The following is a 21,457-nucleotide window of genomic DNA, read 5'->3' as shown; positions in this document are numbered from 1 at the left end:
AGATTGGAGAAGGTTACAGAGATAGGGAGGGGCGAGGCCCTGGAGGGATTTGAACAAAAGGATGAGAATTTTAAATTGGAGGCGTTGCTGAACCGGGAGCCAGTGTAGGTCAGCAAGCGCAGGGGTGACTGGAGATACGCCGTGGCTACATACAAGTCAAGGTGGGCACACTTTGGGTAATCCCGGTCTGTGTTTGACCACCCAGGACAGCAATGGGTTGATTTGACAGATATGTGCACCCGAGACATTGCCTCGAATATCGGAGAATTGTGGGAATCGGGTACATAAGGGGCGTCGTTACCGGCACTGATCATGTGGTACTGGTGCAGTACCGTCGTTATCGGTACTGCACCGGCGCCACATGATCAGTGCCATGATGTTTAAATCCATGTTCCCATTAACTTACAATACTCCCCGAGTTGCTGATACCAACAGATTCATCCGCCAATGTGGCAACAGCGCTAAGAACAGTCGTTTCCAAACCCACACAATTCAACAAGCACAAACCGGCAAATGGGCAGAAATTGGACTGAGCTGCCCCTGCTTCGGAGGCCGCATGTAACCGAAAGAGGGGCCGTTTGGACTCTCCTGAGTTGAAGTAAAAGTGGAAGATCGGAAGCTTTAAGTAACTCACTTGAGGATCGCCCACCTGTTCTATAGTCCGCCCGAGTTTGGTTTTACGTTGGTAGCTGTGGCTCAGTTGGCAGCACTCTTGCCTCTAAGTCAAAAAAGTCTTTCTTTCTTTCTAAGTCAGGAGGATCATGGGTTCAACTCCCACTCCAGAGACTTGAACACATCGGCCCCAATATTGACAGGGGTGGGTTTTCCGAGCAGGGGGGCAGAGTTTCAGTCAACTAAACTAAGACGTCCGGGTTTCCCCACATGCCGCGGAGTTTTAACTCCATACCGTGTGTCCTTTTTTTAACAGATCCCCGCCTGTAAACCAGCCTGACTGATAGGCTTGGCTCCCAGTCGGGCGGGGAGCACTCCAGAGGAGGCCGGAGCCACAGGAGCAGGTGAGGAACAAAAGCGTTTCCATGGCACTATTTCGAAGAAGAGCAGAGGAGTTCTCCCTGGTGTCCTGGCCAATATTTGTTCTTCGGCCAACACCACTAAAAAACTGATTTATCACATCATGATCTCATTGCTGTTTGTGGGAGCTTGCTGTGTGCAGATTGGCTGTTGAGTTTCCTATATTACAACAGTGGCTACACTTCACAAAGTACTTCATTGGCTGTAAAGCACTTTGGGACGTCCTGAGGTGGTGAAAGGCGCTATAGAAATGTAAGTGTCATGAATCTTATCGTTCATGAAGAAATGACTCATGAAATAACACTGGGCGGCCAGCTGGCGGCGCCGTCCAAGGAGTATAAATACTCGGGCGTGGGCCCAGCTTGCCCAGGACATTGTGTAACCAGGAACTAGTGATGTAACTAGAATCTCACGGTTGTGAAACAGTTGATTAAAGCCTTGTTTTATACTCAAATCAAGTGCTCAGTGAGTTTTCTTACATCAGTAAGTTCTTTCTTTTGTTCTTTTTTTCAGTTGACTTAAAGGGAAAGGAAAGTCAGTTGTGGTGTACAAGGGGCGGCCACTCCGCTATCATTTGTATTCCGCCACCGCCGAAAGTTAAAATCAGCCCTGTTTCTGTTCTACTTTTGTTTCCCTAGAATTCAGTTTTTAAAATATAAGCGTGATGTCGGGAATGAATCACGCCGATCCAGTCTGCGGCATGGTGGGTTGCTAGGAGGCAGCAGCTAGCTTACGCCTTCACAACCCCCCCACCTCGCCGCGTGTGATAAACTGGAGAGCACATCGCCCGCCCACTATAGAACCCGCTGGATTTTATATCCACTGATGATTCTACAACAGGCGGGCAATGTGCTCGCCAGTTTATCACCCGTGTTGTGAGGGTCAATGTTACTCGTAGGAACATAAAGAATAGAAAGAATTCGCATTTATATAGCGCCTTTCACGGCCTCAGGGCACCCCAAAGTGCTTTACAGCCAATCAAATACTTTTGAAGTGTAGTCACTGCTAAGATAGAGGATCAGCCATGATCATGTTGAATGGTGGAGAAGGCTCGAAGGGCCGAATGGCCTACTCCTATGTTTCTATGAAACACGGCAGCCAATTTAGTACAACAAGGAACTGCTAGACGAAAGAAGACCCAGGTCCATCTACTTCGCCTTCTACCATCCTGGATAATGGACTTGTTGACTAATCACAGCAATTAATCTCGTTCATTAGTCTACAACAGACCCAGACACGAGGCAAGGAAAACCCCCAGTGATGGAGGGCATTGGGAACCATAGGTCCAAAGTCACTTCTTCCTCCCGAGCTCGCTACACTCGCCACACGACATGTCTCAAATTACTGAGATACTGTATCCCAAAATATTACTTTAGTCTCATTGAGTCTGAGTACAGAGCCATCTAGAGCACTGGCTGAGCAAGTGCTTGTACATGTGTATTTACACTGATTACATCACTAGCCACAATGGAGGTCTGGGAAACAGTCTGTAGATTTTTATTGTAAATATTTTTCTTCAAATAAAGCCCAAGACTTACCAGAAAGGCAAGGCATAGCCAATCAGATTGTTGGATTTGATTGAATCAAGCTGATTGGTTGCTGGTACAACCTTGACTCCATGTCTGAGGTAAGTGCACTCTGACCTCCCAGCCATTTCTGACACCTGCCCTTCAGCCCAATTTAATTGGCACTTACCAATGCCATTTGGGTATCCATCAGGGACCGGTGGGCGCCATTCAAAGTCAGGCCACCCCAGCTCTTCCTTGTTTTGCATGTTCTGCTCCTTCAGCCAATCGGTGACGGGTTTGAAATACTCAAGCAGGGCCGCAGCATTCATTTCCCCGCTGCCCGTCACCTCCCGAAGGATGTCCTGCCAAGCTTCAGAGGACCCAGCTTTTAGTGCTTCACTGAAAGAGAGACCATCGGAAGCATTTATGCATCATTATACAGGATTGCACAGGCCTGTCATACAATGTTCGGTAGATAGTGCCAGAGGTACCTGGCTGGTTCGATCCAGCGTAGTTCGATCCTGGATTTTCAGGCCTCTGTCTGCAGGTTTATATTGAATTCTACCTGATTGTCCCAAACCAGAACCATGGCGGTTCACTATTCCTCCCAACTACTCACCCGTTTATTTTCCAGATGCCAGTCGGCATTATTGCCGTTGTTCTGTGGCCACTATTGCAGTGCTGGGGTTGGGTTGCTGGCACGGCTAACCGCTAGGTTCCTGGCGCACTCTGCAATTGATCGCCCACGCTAACGCGAAATTGGTTTATAAGTTAAAAAAATTCCAGCCGTTCAGAGAGCTAGAAGGGGTCTGGGGCCTGAATGATGGGCATGAGCAGCCTGTCAACGGGCTGCTGGCTGACTGCCGTTTTGAACATTTTGGTTAAAGTGGTGAGGTCCTCAGTACCTCAGCAGGAAGCGGCGGCTGAAGGCCGAGGAAGAAAGGGGAGGTAAAAAATGAAGGGAGGTCCTATAACTGGGAGACGGTCACCGTAGTTCATAATTTAACATTTTCTAAGTGGGCCTTCCTGTCTTTCTCAGGCATCCGGGCCCTGAATTTGAATGCGATTTGGGATCTCAATGAGCTTTGTGCCCATTGTGTGCGGCCACATTGAGCCACATCAAAGGCCACAGGCTTCAGGCCTCAGGCCTCCACACCCCATAGTACAAGGTGCCCGCCATTACATTATCGGCCCCTGCGTGTGGTGCCTTACTCCTTAGTGAGGTGTCATCGTTTCCCCATTGTTTATTTCTGACAGGGGTGAACACTCGGAGAACCTACCTGAGTTTTGTACCAGCTGCAGCTGATTGGTAGATGTCACATGTATGCAGAGGTCCTGTATGTCCTGAAACATTGCACAGAGCTTTGTGGAACTGGAACTGCAGAATAAAACTTGCAAAGTACCTGTAAAAATGAGAGGAAATTGTTTTCTTAGGAACATAGGAACAGGAGGAGGCCATTCAGCCCCTCGAGCCTGCCCTCCATTCAGTTAGATCGTGGCTGTTCTGTATCTCAACTCCATTTACCCGCCTTTACTCCATATCCCTCGATACCCTTACCCAATAAAAATCTCAGTCTTGAAAATGTCAACTGACCTTCAGCGTCGACACCCTTTTGGCAGAGAGAGTTCCAGATTTCCACTACCCTCTGTGTCAATAAATGCTCCTGAGTTCACTCCTGAACGGCCCTGGCTCTATTTTTAAGATCGTGCCCCCTGCTTCTGGACTCTGCCACCAGAGGAAATAGTTTCTCTGTATCTACTCTATCAAATCCTTTAATCATCTTAAGCACTTCAATTAGATCACCCCTCAATCTTCTAAACTCAAGGGAATGCAAACCAAGTCTATTCAACCTGTCCTGATCATGCAACCCTTTTAGCCCCCGTATCATTCTGGTGAATCTGTGCTGCTCCCCTCCAAGGCCAAGATATCCTTCCTGAGATCTGGCACCAAAAACTGAAAGCTTGAAGAAAGCTAAGTGTCTTATGATTCGTAGACACTCTTTGATGTTTCTTTGCTCCTGCCTCCCCGGTTTTCTCAAGCCCTCTCCATGTTGATTCACATTGGGGATCAGTTCTATGGGCACCGCCTGCTCTCCGCTGCCTCACACAAGGGACAAATGTTTCTTGTCCGGGCCTGAACATTGAGTGCTTGGGGCTATTCTCTTGGGGAGGGCATCACAGTTGACCCCAACCCTCTTCTCACCCGATGGCCCACACACATGTGCACATTCCAGGAGCAGGAACCAGGGCTGTTGAGCCCCCAACCCCAGTGCAGGGTGCTGAGGCCACTTCTTATATCCATATAACTGTCATGCCTGATATCAACCAACTTCGCATGAAAGAAAAAGCCTTGCATTTATCTAAAACCTTATCACATTTCAGAAATATCCCAAAGGTGTTTCACATCCAATCAGTTACTTTGTAGAATAGTCAGTGCAGGCAAACGTGACAGCCATTTTGTGCACAGCAAGGCCCCACAAACTGTGGTGAGACAAGTGAGCAGTTAGTCTGTGTTTGTCGCCTGTTCCTCCCAAGCATGTTACTGTTGTGTCTGTGTGTTAATGGAGACACGGAATGCAGGAGTTGGTTTAACAGGTGTTTACTGAACAAAGTCTGGAGGTGAACTAAAAGATACAAGATACTATACAGGCTTATATAGCCCGAGTGGCCACTACCGGCATTACAGTACACAGGGGCTCTTAAAGGCACATACACCACAATTCCTCCCCTTTTAGACAACCAGTACATAACATTTTAAATAATTGTTATTAACATGCGTACAAGAACAATAATCTACACATTTGCTGCAGTTAATCAATTATAAGTCAGTCTCTCTGGAGGCTTCCTGACTCGGTCCGGATAACGCCTCGGTGGTGTAGTAGTTTTCGGTGGTGTAGTAGGTTCTTTTGGCAAGGTCGATTCGGCTTGAATGCCAGTGTCGGGTTCATCTGGTTCCAGTATTACCGGATCGGAGGTAGATACTGTTAAGTCTGTGTGTTCCAGTTGTATTAAGATTAATTACTGACACAGACTACAAGAATAAAGTTCAACAGGTCTTTACTAGTTGGAGGTTAGGACTATACTAAATACAATATCACTACACAGTACTTATATACCGGTGGTCACCACCGGTATTACGTATACAGCAGCCAGAGAAAGTAGTACATCTCTTAAGGTGGAACAGGCTTAAGTTCCCTTAAGGTGGAACAGGTTACATACACCACAATCCTCCCTTTTTAGCTTAACAGTCATATCCCCATTTAACATAACATAATAACATATATACATATATAACTTCAGGTATAAACAGTTCAAAGGTTCAGTCTCTCAGGAGGCCTTCTGATTCGGTTTGGATAACGCCTTTCAGTGGTCTCTGATTCTTGTTGCTGAGGTGACTCTTCTTGTTGGTTTCCTATGTATTGGACGTCATCATCAGGTACAGTCCCTGCCGAGGTAGATGCTTCAGGTTCATTAACGTCTTCCACAGTTGTCTCTGTCGCAACCATGGGTTCGACCCTTGCTCTTGATTCTACCAGTTGATCCGCATGACGCCTTATCACATTGTTACCAATATCTACTGCGTACATCAGAGGTCCTTGTCTGGCCCGAATTGTTCCGGACTGCCATTTTTCGTTTCCATAGCCCCTTGCCAACACTGGTTGTCCTACGTCGAAACTTCGAGTGGACTTGTTATTAATATGCCGGAACTGTTTGTTTTCCACTTCCCTCCGCACATTTGGTTTTAACAAGCCCAACCTGGACCGCAACCTCCTGTTATAAAACATCATGGCAGGACTTTGGTTAGTCACTGCATGAGCGGCGTTTCGATATGCCATTAGGAAATTGTCCACCTTGTGTTGTAACGGAATCTGATCATCGTTCATGGCCTTTATTGCCTTTTTGAATGTTTGGACAAATCTCTCGGCCAACCCGTTTGTCGCCGGATGATATGGGGCAGAGGTATAATGTTTCACCCCATTCTTCTTTAAGAATTTTTGGAATTCTTCCGACACGAACTGTGGTCCGTTGTCCGAACATATCTGTTCTGGCAATCCGTTCCTTGCGAATATTGTTCTTAACACCGCAATTGTCTTTTCTGAAGTAGTGGTATTCATCTTGATCACTTCTGGCCATTTGGAATGTGCGTCCACCGCAATTAGGAACATGGAGCCCATGAATGGACCAGCAAAGTCAATATGTACGCGTTGCCATGGGGCTGAAGGCCATTCCCATGGGTGTAGCGGTGCGATCGGAGGTGCATTTTGCACTTTTTGGCACCCAGCGCAGCGTTTTGTCAACTCCTCTATCTGTTGGTCAATGCCCGGCCACCATACATAAGCCCTAGCAAGACTTTTCATCTTAACTCCCCCCAGATGGCCTTCATGCAGTTCCTTTAGAACTCTTTCCCGTAACTTGGGAGGAATAATCACTCTTGTCCCGTACATCAAAGTACCATGGCAGACGGACAGCTGGTCTCGCCTTGCCGAGAATGCCGGTAACAGAGGATCACCATGTGTTGGCCATCCCTTCACTGTCACCTCGTAAACTCGGGACAGTGTCGGGTCGTTCCTGGTTTCTCTTTCAATACTTGCATTGGTGACTGGTAAACACTCGATGATGGTCGAATGAAATAACTCAACAGGGTCAACTTTCGTCGTCTCTTCTGCTTCAGGTAGTGGCAGGCGCGACAGCCCATCAGCATTGCCATGCTGCTTTGTACCTTTGAATTCTATTTGATATTGATGTGCCCCTAGGAAAAGGGACCATCTCTGGAGTCGCTGTGCTGTCATCACCGAAACACCCTTCTTAGGGTTAAAAATGGATACCAACGGCTGATGGTCTGTCAGAAGTGTGAATTTTTGGCCCTGCAGGTAATGATTAAACTTCTTCACTCCCCATACAAGGCTGAGAGCCTCCCTATCGATCTGCGCATAGTTGCGCTCAGCGGAGGTCAATGATCTGGATGCAAACGCGACTGGCCTTTCCATGCCATTTGGCAACTTGTGTGAGAGTACTGCCCCAATACCATATGGAGAAGCATCACAAGCCAACCGAATAGGCAGTGTCGGGTTGAAGTGAGCCAACACTTCCTCTGAGGTGATCAATTCTTTGCTTTTGCGAAATGCCTTCTTACAGTTTTCGCTCCATTCCCATGGTACCCCCTTCTGTAAAAGAGCGTTCAGCGGGTGCAGTACCGTGGATAGATTCGGTAGAAACTTATGGTAATAGTTAATCAATCCCAGAAACGACCTCAACTGAGAGACATTATCCGGAGCGGGAGCCTTTACAACTGCCTCTATCTTGTCAGGAGACTTATGAAGCCCCTCCCGGTCAATGACATGACCACAGTACGAGATCCGCTTCTGAAAGAACTCACATTTCTGCCGATTAACTCGAAGTCCATACTCTTTCAGTCTGTTGAGCACCAGTTCCAAGTTTGCGAGGTGTTCTTCATCACCATCACCTGTAATCAGAATATCGTCCAGGTAACATTGTGTGCCTGGAATTCCCTGTAATACCTGCTCCATGGCCCTCTGCCAAATTGCCGGAGCCGATGCCACTCCAAAAACCAGCCTATTATACCGGTACAAACCTCTATGCGTGTTGATCGTGAGGTACTGGCGTGACTCTTCTTCAACCTCCATCTGCAAGTACGCCTGCGCCAGGTCTATCTTGGTGAAGTGTTTCCCACCAGACAACGAAGCAAAAATATCCTCAATCCGCGGAAGCGGATACTGCACCGTGTGAAGCACCGGATTAACGGTGATCTTGAAATCTCCACAGATGCGAACCTTCCCTGGTTCTCCTGGCTTGTTGCTCGAAGGACGTTTCATAACGGGAACAATGGGCGTAGCCCACTCACTCCAATCTACCTTAGACAGTACCCCTGAACGTTCTAGCGCTTCCAGTTCTGCTTCTACAGTAGGTCGTATTGCATAGGGTACCGGTCTGGCTTTGAAAAATTTTGGTTGTGCATGTTCATCAATCTTGATGTTTGCCGTAATTCCTTTCAGTGTTCCCAGTCCTTGCTGGAACACCTCTTTAGCATCATCCAATATTTTGGACAATCGTTTAGGTTTGACATCTGTTTCCCCGGAATCTACCGTTAGTGCTTTTAAGGAGTGCCAGTCCATATTCATTTTCCTAATCCACTCCCGTCCCAGTAGTGGTGGACCTCCTTCAGGTAGCACATATAAGTCCATTACTTGGCTTTCTTCGCCCTTGTGGACCACTTTTACCTCTATCTTTCCGATGGGGTACACTCTTTGCCCCGTGTATGTTTTCAATATAATCTCCGTATCCCGTAGGGGAATATGTTGGAATAACCTTTTGTAATCTTTCTTATTCATGACCGTCAATGCCAATCCAGTGTCCAATTCCATCTTTACTTGGACTCCTGCTATCTGAAGAGTGACCCAAATTGTCTGGAGATCTGCATCCTTACCAACGTTGTGTACTCTTAAGCTACCCAGTTCATTACTGCTAGAGTCTGAATCTGACTTCTGTTCGTTCGAACTGGTCTTTGTCACCTTGTGCACCTTTATGTATTTTCCTTGCGGTGACTTTTTGTTGCTGGTCTTCTTTCCTGACCGGCATACTTTAGCTATGTGGCCAAGCCTGCCACACGTTCTGCATTCTTGGTTTTTAAACCAACACTGGTTCTGATCGTGTGTTGTCTTTCCACAACGATAACATTTTACAGTACTCAAACCCAATTTATTTGTACTGAGTTCTGGTGACCGTAGCTGCATTACTGCCGTGCCTCTCGCTGCGGCTTTGTATGCTGCTGCCATAGTGACCGCTTTCTCAAGCGTCAGCTCATTCTCCTCGAGCAGTCGCTTTTGTGTATCTTCTTTTAATAAACCACACACAAATTTATCTCTTAGCGCGTCTGTTAGTCCCGTTCCAAACTGACAGTACTTTGCTAGCTTACGCAATTCCATTAAATATTCAGCATTGCTTTCATCCTTCAGCTGCCTTCTGCTGTAAAATTTAAATCGTTCCGCTTGTATCAGCGGCGTGGGGTTTAGATGATTTTTCAGGACAGTAACAATCTCCTCGAACGTCTTATCCGCCGGTTCATCTGGTGATAAAAGGTGTTTCAATTGCCCGTATGTCTTCGCACCCATTAAGTTTAATAAAGTTAGTGCTTTCTCTGCATCTGGGATTTTATTTGCTTTACAATAATTTTGTATGCGTTCTACATACATGGCCCAATCTTCGATGTTGCTATCAAAGGTATTAATGTTCCCATGTTTAGGCATCGTTGCAATTTATTTTATCCCAAGATGGCGGCTTCCCGCTCTTGTCTTCGTCCTCCGCCTCCAAAATGGTGGTTTTCCCGCGCTTGGCGGTCTTCACCCACTGGCTGCAATGGTGTTTGGCGTGCCGCTGCTGCTCCCCTTTCCCAGCGGTTAGTAACTCCCCCGACGCTGTCTCCGCTTCACCGTGGCTCCCTCGGGCATTCGCGCTTCCCCGATGTCGCGCCTCGCAGCCCTTCTTGCAGCCCGGTTATTAGCACCGGCTGCGTTCGCCTTCACCGCGGCTCTCACGCCTTCAGTCGCCCCAGACGCTGCGCCTTTTTGGCCCGAAAGCGGCCCGGCCCTTATCACCAGCCGCGATCGATGTCCCCGCGCTGCGCCTTTCGGCCCGAATGCGGCCCGGCCCTTATCTCCGGTCGCGATCGATCTCACCGCCCTTATTCCTCCGTCTTCCTCCCCCGTCTGTACAGCCAACGCGGCCGACTTTCTGCTCGCGTCGCTGACCGGCTTACCCACCACCGAGGTAGAAAGAAGATAGCTGACTGCCGCTGATGGAGGCTTCGAGTTCTGCCGCGCAACGTGTCTTCCAGCAGGGTGATGAGGGTGGATGCCTCTCTTCGACGCCCGTTCTGTGGACGAAGCCGCCGTGGATATAAACTGCCGCAGGGTAAGAATCGGACTCGTCGCCACTGTTAAGTCTGTGTGTTCCAGTTGTATTAAGATTAATTACTGACACAGACTACAAGAATAAAGTTCAACAGGTCTTTACTAGTTGGAGGTTAGGACTATACTAAATACAATATCACTACACAGTACTTATATACCGGTGGTCACCACCGGTATTATGTATACAGCAGCCAGAGAAAGTAGTACATCTCTTAAGGTGGAACAGGCTTAAGTTCTCTTAAGGTGGAACAGATTACATACACCACAGATACTATGGGTATCTCTGCTTCATCATTAGGCGTACAGAGTGGTGGTGTAGGTTGTCCCTTTTCGGATGACTCTATGATCTGGTCAGCATGGCGCCTTATTATGCTTTCTCCAATGTCCACGGTATACATCAGCGGTCCTAGTCGTGTGCAAATAGTTCCAGGCTGCCATTTCTCGGTACGGTAGTCCCGGGCCAAAACTTGTTGACCTATCTGGAAGGTTCTAGTTGGCCTTTCATTCATGCCTTGAAATTGCCGGTTCTCAACGTCCCTTCTGATGTTTGGCTTGATCAAATCCAGCCGGCATCTTAGTCTTCTATTGAAAAACATCATGGCGGGAGTTTGGTTTGTAACCACATGTGTTGCATTCCTGTATGCAAACAAGAAGTTATCTACCTTATGCTGTAGATTTATGTCTTCATTACCCATGGCCTTTATGGCCTTCTTGAAGGTCTGGACAAACCTTTCAGCCAATCCATTGGTGGCGGGATGGTATGGGGCGGACGTGTAGTGCTTAACCCCATTGTTTTTTTAAGAACTTCCTGAATTCTTCGGACACAAATTGTGGTCCATTATCAGAACAGATCTGTTCAGGCAGCCCATTCCTGGCAAATATGGTCCTTAATACTGTGATGGTTTTTTCCGTGGCGGTGGAGGACATCTTTATTACCTCCGGCCACTTGGAGTGTGCATCAACCGCGATTAAGAACATTGAGTCCATAAATGGACCAGCAAAGTCGATGTGTACCCTTTGCCATGGAGATGAGGGCCACTCCCATGGTTGTAGAGGGGCTTGTGGTGGGGCGTTTTGGACCTTCTGGCATCCTAGACAGAGGAAGAGGATACTGTACCGTGTGAAGGACCCTTGGTCATTTCTTCGATGTCTCCATCGATACCTGGCCACCATACAAACGCTCTGGCTAGGTTCTTCATTTTCACTCCACCCAGATGCCCCTCGTGAAGCTCCTTTAGCACTTTATCCTGGAGTTTGGGTGGAATCACCACTCTGGATCCACACATCAAGGTTCCTCGGCATACTGACAGCTGTTCTCTTCTTTGCGAGAATGCTGGCAACAGTGGTTCGCCATGTGCTGGCCATCCCTTCACCGTTAAATCGTAGACTCGTGAGAGAGTCGGGTCATTTCTCGTTTCCTTTTCAATGGTAGAATTTGTTACTGGTAGACATTCCACTATGGTTGAGTGGAACATTTCCACTGGGTCCACTGTAGGTGCCTCTTCTACCGTTGGCAATGGTAGACGCGATAAACCGTCAGCATTTCCATGCTGTTTTGATCCTTTGTATTCTATGTTATATTGGTGTGCCCCTAGGAAAAGGGACCACCTCTGTAGCCTTTGCGCTGTCATAATGGGAACGCCCTTTTTAGGGTTGAATATGGAGACGAGGGGTTGATGGTCAGTCAACAAGGTAAATTTTTGTCCGTGTAGGTAATGGTTGAATTTCTTCACTCCCCATACCAGGCTGAGTGCTTCCCTGTCGATCTGGGCATAGTTACGCTCAGCTGAGTTCAATGAGCGTGACGCAAAAGCTATCGGCCGCTCCGAGCCATCAGGGAATCTATGCGATAATACCGCTCCTACGCCGTAAGGGGATGCATCGCACGCCAGTCTGATTGGCAGTGATGGGTTGTAATGAGCCAAAACTTCCTTGGACGTGATCAAGCCTTTACATTTATGGAAGGCACGTTTACAGTCTTCGCTCCATTTCCAAATTACTCCCGTTTGTAGCAGTTCATTAAGAGGGTGCAGAACAGTTGACAAGTTCGGTAAAAATTTATGATAGTAATTTATCAATCCCAGGAACGACCTTAATTGTGAGACATTTTCAGGTGCTGGGGCTTTTATGACCGCTTCAATTTTTTCAGGTGACTTATGCAACCCTTCTTCGTTAATTATGTAGCCACAATATGATATTTGTTTCTGGAAAAATTCGCACTTGGGGCGATTTGTTCGTCGGCCCCGTTCTCTCAGCCTAGTGAGCACCTGCTCCAAATTGGCAAGGTGCTCATTGTCATTTTCTCCTGTTACAAGGATGTCGTCTCGGTAGCATTGAGTCCCCGGAATCCCTTGCAGGACTTGCTCCATAGCCCTTTGCCAGATAGCTGAAGCTGATGCTACTCCGAAAACCAGTCGATTGTACTGGTACAGGCCTTTGTGTGTGTTTATCGTGAGATACTTTTTAGAGGCCTCCTCAACCTCCATCTGTAGATATGCCTGTGCCAAGTCAATTTTGGTGAAACGTTTCCCTCCGGATAGTGAGGTGAAAATATCTTCTATCCTCGGAAGAGGATACTGTACCGTGTGAAGGACCGGGTTTACAGTCACCTTGAAGTCCCCACAGATGCGAATTTTTCTCTGTTCTTCAGGTTTATCATTATTCAACGTTTTCTTCATGACCGGGACGATGGGTGTTGCCCACTCGCTCCAATCTATCTTGGATAACACGCCTGCCTTTTCCAAATTCTCCAGCTCTGCCTCGACTGCTGGACGAATTGCGTATGGCACCGGCCTTGCCTTAAAAAACTTGGGAATTGCCGCATCTTCCACTTTTATTGAGGCGGTGACGCCTTTCAAGGTCCCTAGTTCCTGTTGAAACACTTCTTTGGCGTTGGCCAAGATGTCTTTTAATCGTTCAGGTTTGACGTCATCATCATTTTTTTTGTCACTGGTCACCGTCAGTGCTTGAATGGAGTGCCAGTCTAAACGTATCTTCCTGATCCATTCACGTCCCAACAGCGGTGGACCACCATCTTGCAGAACGTATAAATACAACTTCTGTATTTCCTTGCCGTTGTATACAACAGGCACCCTTATTTTCCCTCTGGGGTATACTTTCTGCCCCGTATATGTCTTTAAGATAATGGATGTGTCTTTCAAAGGTATATGCGGAAATAGCTGCTCGTAATCCCGTCGACTTATGACGGTCACAGCTGATCCTGTATCTAGCTCCATTTTAACTGGGGACCCCGCTATCGTGAGGGTAACCCAAATGGTCTGGTAATCTTCTTTGGCAATTACATTATGTAATTTGAGACAGCTTAGTCTCTTGTTTCCGGAGTCGCTATCGCTCTTCTGTTCTTTGGAGCTACTGTCCGTCATCATTTGTACCTTTCTGTACTTTTCCATATTGATTTTTTTTCTGTCAGTGGATTTTTTGTTTCCAGATCGGCATACACGTGTAATGTGTCCCATCTTTCTGCATTGCCTGCATGCTTTGTCCTTGAACCAGCAGTCCCTCTGGTAATGGGTGGATCTGCCGCAGCGATAACATCTCTCGAAACCCCGTGTCATTTCATGGGTGCCGCAGTCCTGTGGCTTTTGCTGTATCTCTGCAGCTCCTCTTGCTGCTTTGTATGATACAGCTACACTGAAAGCCTTGTCCAGTGTCAAATCTTGCTCAGAACGTAGCCTTTTTTGTGTTCCTTCACTTAGGAGACCGCAGACGAATTTGTCTTGTAGAGAATCTGCCAGCCCTGCCCCGAATTGGCAGTGTAGGGTATCAACAATCTCCTTAAAATTCTTGTCCATCGGTTTGGCTGGAGTGATTAAGTTTCATAACAGCCTGTATGTCCTTGCGCCCATTAGATTTAGAAGTACCGATGCCTTTTTATCATCCTCTATTTCATTCGCTGTGCAATATACCTCTACTCTTTCCACATATGTGGTCCAATCCTCTATATCGCTGTCGAAATCAGTAATATTGCCAGTCTTAGGCATCCTGAAAAAAAAATGGCGCCTCCCGCGCTTTCCTTTCTTCCCCGCAGAAAAAAAATGGCGCCTCCCGCACTTTCCCGCCGCTGCCGCTTCTGGCAATGCTGTTCTCCGCGGTTTTTATTTACATAGGTATTTTTAATAGGTGAAGACTCGTTCCCGCCGGACTCTCTGGGGCTTTTCCCTCCCTCTGCTTGGTCTGAACACCGACCTGCTTTGCAGCGCCGGCCGTCTCCCGAGTGCTCCACCCTCTGTCTCCGTTTGCCTCCGCCTTCGCTGCTCGGCCCCGCTGCAGAGCCAGCCGATGGAGCCCCAGCCCGCCGCCCAGGAAGGATTATTGCAGTACCTGCCACCAGCTCGGCTAGCTGGTGAAACCACAGTTTTTTTTATTTTTTCCTTTCTTGTTTTTCTTCGACTTTCGTCTGAGGAATCGATCTCCTTGAGGTGCTGCCGAATTGCAGGTAAGTCCGTTTCCAATTCGTCGCCACTGTTGTGTCCGTGTGTTAATGGAGACACGGAATGCAGGAGTTGGTTTAACAGGTGTTTACTGAACAAAGTCTGGAGGTGAACTAAAAGATACAAGACACTATACAGGCTGATATAGTCCGAGTGGCCACTACCGGCATTACAGTACACAGGGGCTCTTAAAGGCACATACACCACAGTTACACTTACCACTTCTCTCAGCTGGAGTATTGTGTCCAATTCTGGGCACCACACTTTAGGAAGGGCGACTAGGCTTCAGAGAGGGTGCAGCGGAGATTTACTAGAATGGTACCAGGGATGAGGGAGTTCAGTTTTTGGAGATACTGGAGAATCTGAGGTTGTTCTCCTTAGAGCAGAGAAGGTTAAGGGGAGATTTAATAAAGGAGTTTAAAATTATGAGGGATTTTGATAGCGTAGACAGGGGGAAACTGTTTCCAGTGGCAGGAGGGCTGGTAACCAGGGGACACAGATTTAAGATAATTGCCAAAAGAACCAGAGGAGAGATGAGGAGAAATTATTTTACTCAGCGAATTGTTGTGATCTGGAATGCACCGCCTGAAAGGGCGGTGGAAGCAGATTCAATGGTAACTTTCAAAAGGGAATTAGATAAATACTTGTAGGTGAAAAATTGGATAGCTCTACCAAAGAGCCGGCACAGGCACGATAGGCCGAATGGTCTCCTTCTGTGCTGTAACATTCTAAGATTCTATGGTGACATTGGTCGAGGGAGTGAGCCGGGGGGATGGGGGGGGGGATAATTTCCACGGGAATTCACCAGTTCATCTATCGTAACTTTAGCGGAAGAGTCGCGGAAACCCCAGAAAAAAGCATCGTAAGCAAGCGGGAAAACTGCTGCAGAAGTTGACCCTCTATGTCTCTGGAGCACATGCCTTTAGCAACTGGGCGATCGAAGGATCTCGCTCTGAAGTTCTATTCCTTTGGTCAACTTTACCTGATGTAAGGTGTGTTTGCCGGGATGTGGTACTTGGCACCAGGGTCAAAGTGCGTTTCATCTCTAGAAACCGGTGGGCAGATCCCTTGGTACTTTGTCCTGGAAGGTGCAAGAACAGACACACGCTGAAACCTGATGCAAACCCAACAATGAGCCCCAATTCAGATCAACCTCTCGCCATGGACCACTCGGTGCCGGGTTTGTTGCTTTACCTCAGATACCACCATTCATAGTTATAGCTCTCTGGAGAAATCCGCCCACTGAACACTCCCCAGCGCCACTGGTCAATCAGATATCCAAACGGGAGGAAGGCAATTTTTTCCAACGCCATTTTCAGGAGGTAGTTAATGTCAGTTTCTGTCAGAAAATAAAGCGATTGGATTGAGTAAAATAGAAGTTGAGTGCTCTTACTTCCCCTTCTAAGGTTTTTAACTCCCCCAATTTTCTTTCCTTTCCTGAAGACGCTGACTCTCACTGGGTTATATTCCCACAGGCACCACCAGCTCTCCAGAACCTCACCCAGATGGCCATGTACCATATTGGGCTTCACACTATTGGAGCGATATTGAGGCTTTAGAGAGGGTACAATGTAGATTCACTAGGCGGCTGCCCGGTATGAGGAAATACAAATGCAAAGAAAGACTTGAAAAATTGGGTCTTGTGTTATCATCTGAACACAACATGCCTGTACCTCTGCTATTTTAGTAAACTTAAGCTCATCCAAAAATCTGCTGCCCATTTCTTAATTCGCACCAAGTCCCATTCACCCCTGTGCTCACTGACCTACTCTGGCTCCCGGTTAAGCAACGTTTCAATTTAAAAATTCTCATCCTTGTTTTCAAATCCCTCCATGGTCTCGTCCCCTCCCTATCTCTGTAACCTCCTCCAGCCCCACAACCCCCTGCGATCTCTGCGCTCCTCTAATTCTGGCCTCTTGTGCATCCCCGATTTTAATCGCTCCGCCTTCAGCTGCCTGGGGCCCCAAGCTCTGGAATTCCCTCCCTGAACCTCTCCACCCCTCTATCTCTCTCCTCTCCTTTAAGATGCCTTTTAAAACCAACCTCCTTGACCCCACCTGTTCTAATATCTCTTTATGTGGCTCGGTGTCAATTTTTGTCTGATAACGTTCCTGGGGAGTGTCTTGGGTCGTTTTTACCACAATAAAGATGCTATATAAGTACAAGTTGTTGTTGTCAACAACTCCGTTGAAACACCAGGCGGAATTCGACGTCAACCTTGCTCACAGGGAGTCGCAGCTGCTACACTTTATACAAAGATGGCCCCTTCACCAAGCCTGCTCGGTTTTAATAACCCACGAGGTTTATTTTCTGCAACTTCACATTTTCTCTTCAGCGCCTAAATCATTTCTTTGGTGAGGAGGCGGTGAGAGGACAGTTGGTGGGCCTTTCCCAGGTACCATCATGGTCACCCGCTAAGAGAGATGCTTGACTGCATTAGGAACAGACGCCGCCCATTCATCCCCGCTACACATAATTCCAATGGACGGAACATTTTCTCATTTACTCCCAAGAAGTAGAGTTCCAGTAAGTCGCTCCTCTAATTGCCCATTGGGTGAGTGGTAGAAACATGTGGAAGGCCTCCGTTTCCGTCCCTGGCCTATGCTGAGTTAGCAGATTGCAGCCGGGTACGAGCGATTCAGTTACCCTCTGCACCCTTGGGAAATTCAGCCGGGGTCACTGCCCTGGTCACTATTCGGCCACTCCTTTTGGGAGCGTGCATGTGTGCAGACACAACACGGTTTGGCAGTGTTGCAATAGCCTGTCAACACTCGCTCACTGCCAGTACACCGGGAAGAGTGGTCACTTGGTGAGCTGAGGGAGATCAGCCATGAAACTGTCCCCCCAGCAAGAGCCAACACTTCCAGGAGAGGAGACACGGAGACTGGGGACGGGAAAAATCAAGAAATAGTGACTGGCTGACACCAGGTTTGGGGTTTAAAAGCCGATTGACTTGTATTTCTATAGCACCTTTCACAATCTCAGGATGTCCCAAAGTGCTTTACAGCCAATGAAGTACTTTTGAAGTGTAGTCACTGTTGTAATGTAGGAAACATAGCAGCCATTTTGCGCTCAGCAAGTTCCCACAAACAGCAATTGTGATAATGACCAGATAATCTGTTTTAATGATGTTGGTTGAGGGATAATTATTGGCCAGGACACCGGGGAGAACTCCCCTGGTCTTTGAATAGTGCTATGGTTTCGTTTACATCCACCTGAGAGGCCAGACTGTTCAACGTCTCATCCGAAAGACGGCACCTCCGCCAGTGCAGCACTCACTCAGCACTGCACTAGAGTGTCAGCCTTGGACTTTGTACTGAAGTCTCTGGAGTGGGACTTGAACCCACAACATTCTGACTCAGAGGCGAGAGTGCTGCCCACTGAGCCACAGACTGGAGGAGGGAGGGAAGACTGAGGGAAGTGAAGAGTGGCACAGTTTTGAGGTCATAGAAACATAGAAACATAGAAGATAGGAGCAGGAGTAGGCCATTCGGCCCCTCGAGCCTGCTCCGCCATTTAATGAGATCATGGCTGATCATCCAAATTCAGTACCCTGTCCCTGCTTTCTCCCCATACCCCTTGATCCCTTTAGCCTTAAGAAATATATCTAACTCCTTCTTGAATATATTTAATGAACTAGCCTCCACTGCCTTCTGTGGTAGAGAATTCCACAGGTTCACCACTCTCTGGGTGAAGAAATTCCTCCTCATCTCTGTCCTAAATGGCTTACCCCTTATCCTTAGACTGTGACCCCTGGTTCTGGACTTCCCGACCATCATAAACATCCTTCCTGCATCTAGTCTGTCCAGTCCTGTTAGAATTTTATAAGTTTCAATGAGATCCCCTCTCATTCTTCTAAACTCCAGCGAGTATAAGCCCCATCGACCCAATCTCTCCTCATACGTCATTCCTGCCATCCCAGGTCCTGGGAAAGGAGTAGGAGACAGTGTGGTGAGTCCCAGTTACAGCACAGTGAGGAGGAAGTGTGTGTCAGCTGAGGGATTTGCTGCTCAGAAGGAATCAGAGAGGCAGGTTCAGGGGATGCTGCCTGTGGCCATAACCAGAAAAGAGATGAGAAAGCTCGGCAAACAAACACTGAACATCCAGGGTAACGAATATCTGTGAAATTTACCCGACTCTTCATTCAATTAAAACTCAGTTTTTCCTCCTTTTTTGTGAATTTTCACTCATCCAGGATTCTCATCACCAGAGAATAGAATACATGATTTCAGGCACCTGTGTCAGCATCAAACACTCCCAGGGCAGGTACAGCACGGGTTAGATACAGAGTAAAGCTCCCTCTACACTGTCCCATCAAACACTCCCAGGGCAGGTACAGCACGGGTTAGATACAGAGTAAAGCTCCATCTACACTGTCCCATCAAACACTCCCAGGGCAGGTACAGCACGGGTTAGATACAGAGTAAAGCTCCATCTACACTGTCCCATCAAACACTCCCAGGGCAGTTACAGCACAGGTTAGATACAGAGTAAAGCTCCCTCTACACTGTCCCATCAAACACTCCCAGGGCAGGTACAGCACGGGTTAGATACAGAGTAAAGCTCCCTCTACACTGTCCCATCAAACACTGCCAGGGCAGGTACAGCACGGGTTAGATACAGAGTAAAGCTCCCTCTACACTGACCCATCAAACACTCCCAGGGTAGGTACAGCACGGGTTAGATACAGAGTAAAGCTCCATCTACACTGTCCCATCAAACACTCCCAGGGCAGGTACAGCACGGGTTAGATAGAGAGTAAAGCTCCATCTGTACTGTCCCATCAAACACTCCCAGGGCAGGTACAGCACGGGTTAGATACAGAGTAAAGCTCCCTCTGCACTGTCCCATCAAACACTCCCAGGACAGGTACAGCACGGGTTAGATACAGAGTAAAGCTCCCTCTACACTGACCCATCAAACACTCCCAGGGTAGGTACAGCACGGGTTAGATACAGAGTAAAGCTCCATCTACACTGTCCCATCAAACACGCCCAGGGCAGGTACAGCACGGGTTAGATACAGAGTAAAGCTCCCTCTACACTGTCCCATCAAACACTCCCAGGGCAGGTACAGCACGGGTTAGATACAGAGTAAAGCTCCATCTACACTGTCCCATCAAACACGCCCAGGGCAGGTACAGCACGGGTTAGATACAGAGTAAAGCTCCCTCTACACTGTCCCAGCAAACACTCCCAGGGCAGGTACATCACGGGTTAGATACAGAGTAAATCTCCCTCTACACTGACCCATCAAACACTCCCAGGGTAGGTACAGCATGGGTTAGATACAGAGTAAAGCTCCCGCTACACTGTCCCATCAAACACTCCCAGGGCAGGTACAGCACGGGTTAGATACAGAGTAAAGCTCCATCTACACTGTCCCATCAAACACTCCCAGGGCAGGTACAGCACGGGTTAGATACAGAGTAAAGCTCCATCTACACTGTCCCATCAAACACTCCCAGGGCAGTTACAGCACAGGTTAGATACAGAGTAAAGCTCCCTCTACACTGTCCCATCAAACACTCCCAGGGCAGGTACAGCACGGGTTAGATACAGAGTAAAGCTCCCTCTACACTGTCCCATCAAACACTGCCAGGGCAGGTACAGCACGGGTTAGATACAGAGTAAAGCTCCCTCTACACTGACCCATCAAACACTCCCAGGGTAGGTACAGCACGGGTTAGATACAGAGTAAAGCTCCATCTACACTGTCCCATCAAACACGCCCAGGGCAGGTACAGCACGGGTTAGATACAGAGTAAAGCTCCCTCTACACTGTCCCATCAAACACTCCCAGGGCAGGTACAGCACGGGTTAGATACAGAGTAAAGCTCCATCTACACTGTCCCATCAAACACGCCCAGGGCAGGTACAGCACGGGTTAGATACAGAGTAAAGCTCCCTCTACACTGTCCCAGCAAACACTCCCAGGGCAGGTACATCACGGGTTAGATACAGAGTAAATCTCCCTCTACACTGACCCATCAAACACTCCCAGGGTAGGTACAGCATGGGTTAGATACAGAGTAAAGCTCCCGCTACACTGTCCCATCAAACACTCCCAGGGCAGGTACAGCACGGGTTAGATACAGAGTAAAGCTCTCTCTACACTGCCCCATCAAACACTCCCAGGGCAGGTACCGCACGGGTTAGATACAGAGTAAAGCTCCCTCTACACTGTCCCATCAAACACTCCCAGGACAGGTACAGCACGGATTAGATAGAGAGTAAAGTTTTCTTGATTGTTGTTTTTTTTAATCCTTCCTTTTCTCCTTCTGATGCAAGGACTAGGAGCCAGTGTCAGTCAGTGAGGATGTATGTGCCAGAGTTTTGAATGAGTTAGAGTTGATGGAGAGTGGGGGATGGGAGGAATAGCCAGGTATTACAAAGTATTTACAGCTCAGACACAGGCCATTCGGATCAACAAGTCCATGCCAGTGAAGGTCTGGGGGTGGTGAAGTTTTCGGTTGCAACACAGCTGATGCAGGAGCGGCAGTGGGCAATATTGGCGAGGTAGAAGTAGACGGTGTTTG

General features: G+C 47.9%; 1 protein-coding gene across 2 annotated transcripts in view; it reads right to left on the bottom strand.

The window, feature by feature from the left end:
* ace (angiotensin I converting enzyme (peptidyl-dipeptidase A) 1) overlaps positions 1-21,457 on the bottom strand; it is a 432,315-nt gene that overhangs the window by 277,582 nt on the left and 133,276 nt on the right. For both annotated transcript variants that reach the window (XM_085966629.1, XM_085966628.1), the window contains exons 9-12: positions 16,114-16,258; positions 15,902-16,000; positions 3,821-3,943; positions 2,728-2,939 (exon numbers count right to left, since the gene is read on the bottom strand). In XM_085966629.1, the coding sequence (XP_085822755.1) occupies positions 2,728-2,939; positions 3,821-3,943; positions 15,902-16,000; positions 16,114-16,258 (579 nt within the window). The remainder of the gene's footprint in view (positions 1-2,727; positions 2,940-3,820; positions 3,944-15,901; positions 16,001-16,113; positions 16,259-21,457) is intronic.

The sequence above is a fragment of the Somniosus microcephalus genome, chromosome 24, assembly GCF_052327205.1.
Source record: "Somniosus microcephalus isolate GS21.2 chromosome 24, FLI_Smic_1.0, whole genome shotgun sequence".
In the NCBI taxonomy this organism is placed as follows: Eukaryota; Metazoa; Chordata; class Chondrichthyes; order Squaliformes; family Somniosidae; genus Somniosus; species Somniosus microcephalus.
Note: the sequence above shows the minus strand (reverse complement) of the source record. Positions and strands in the feature narration are given on the sequence as shown.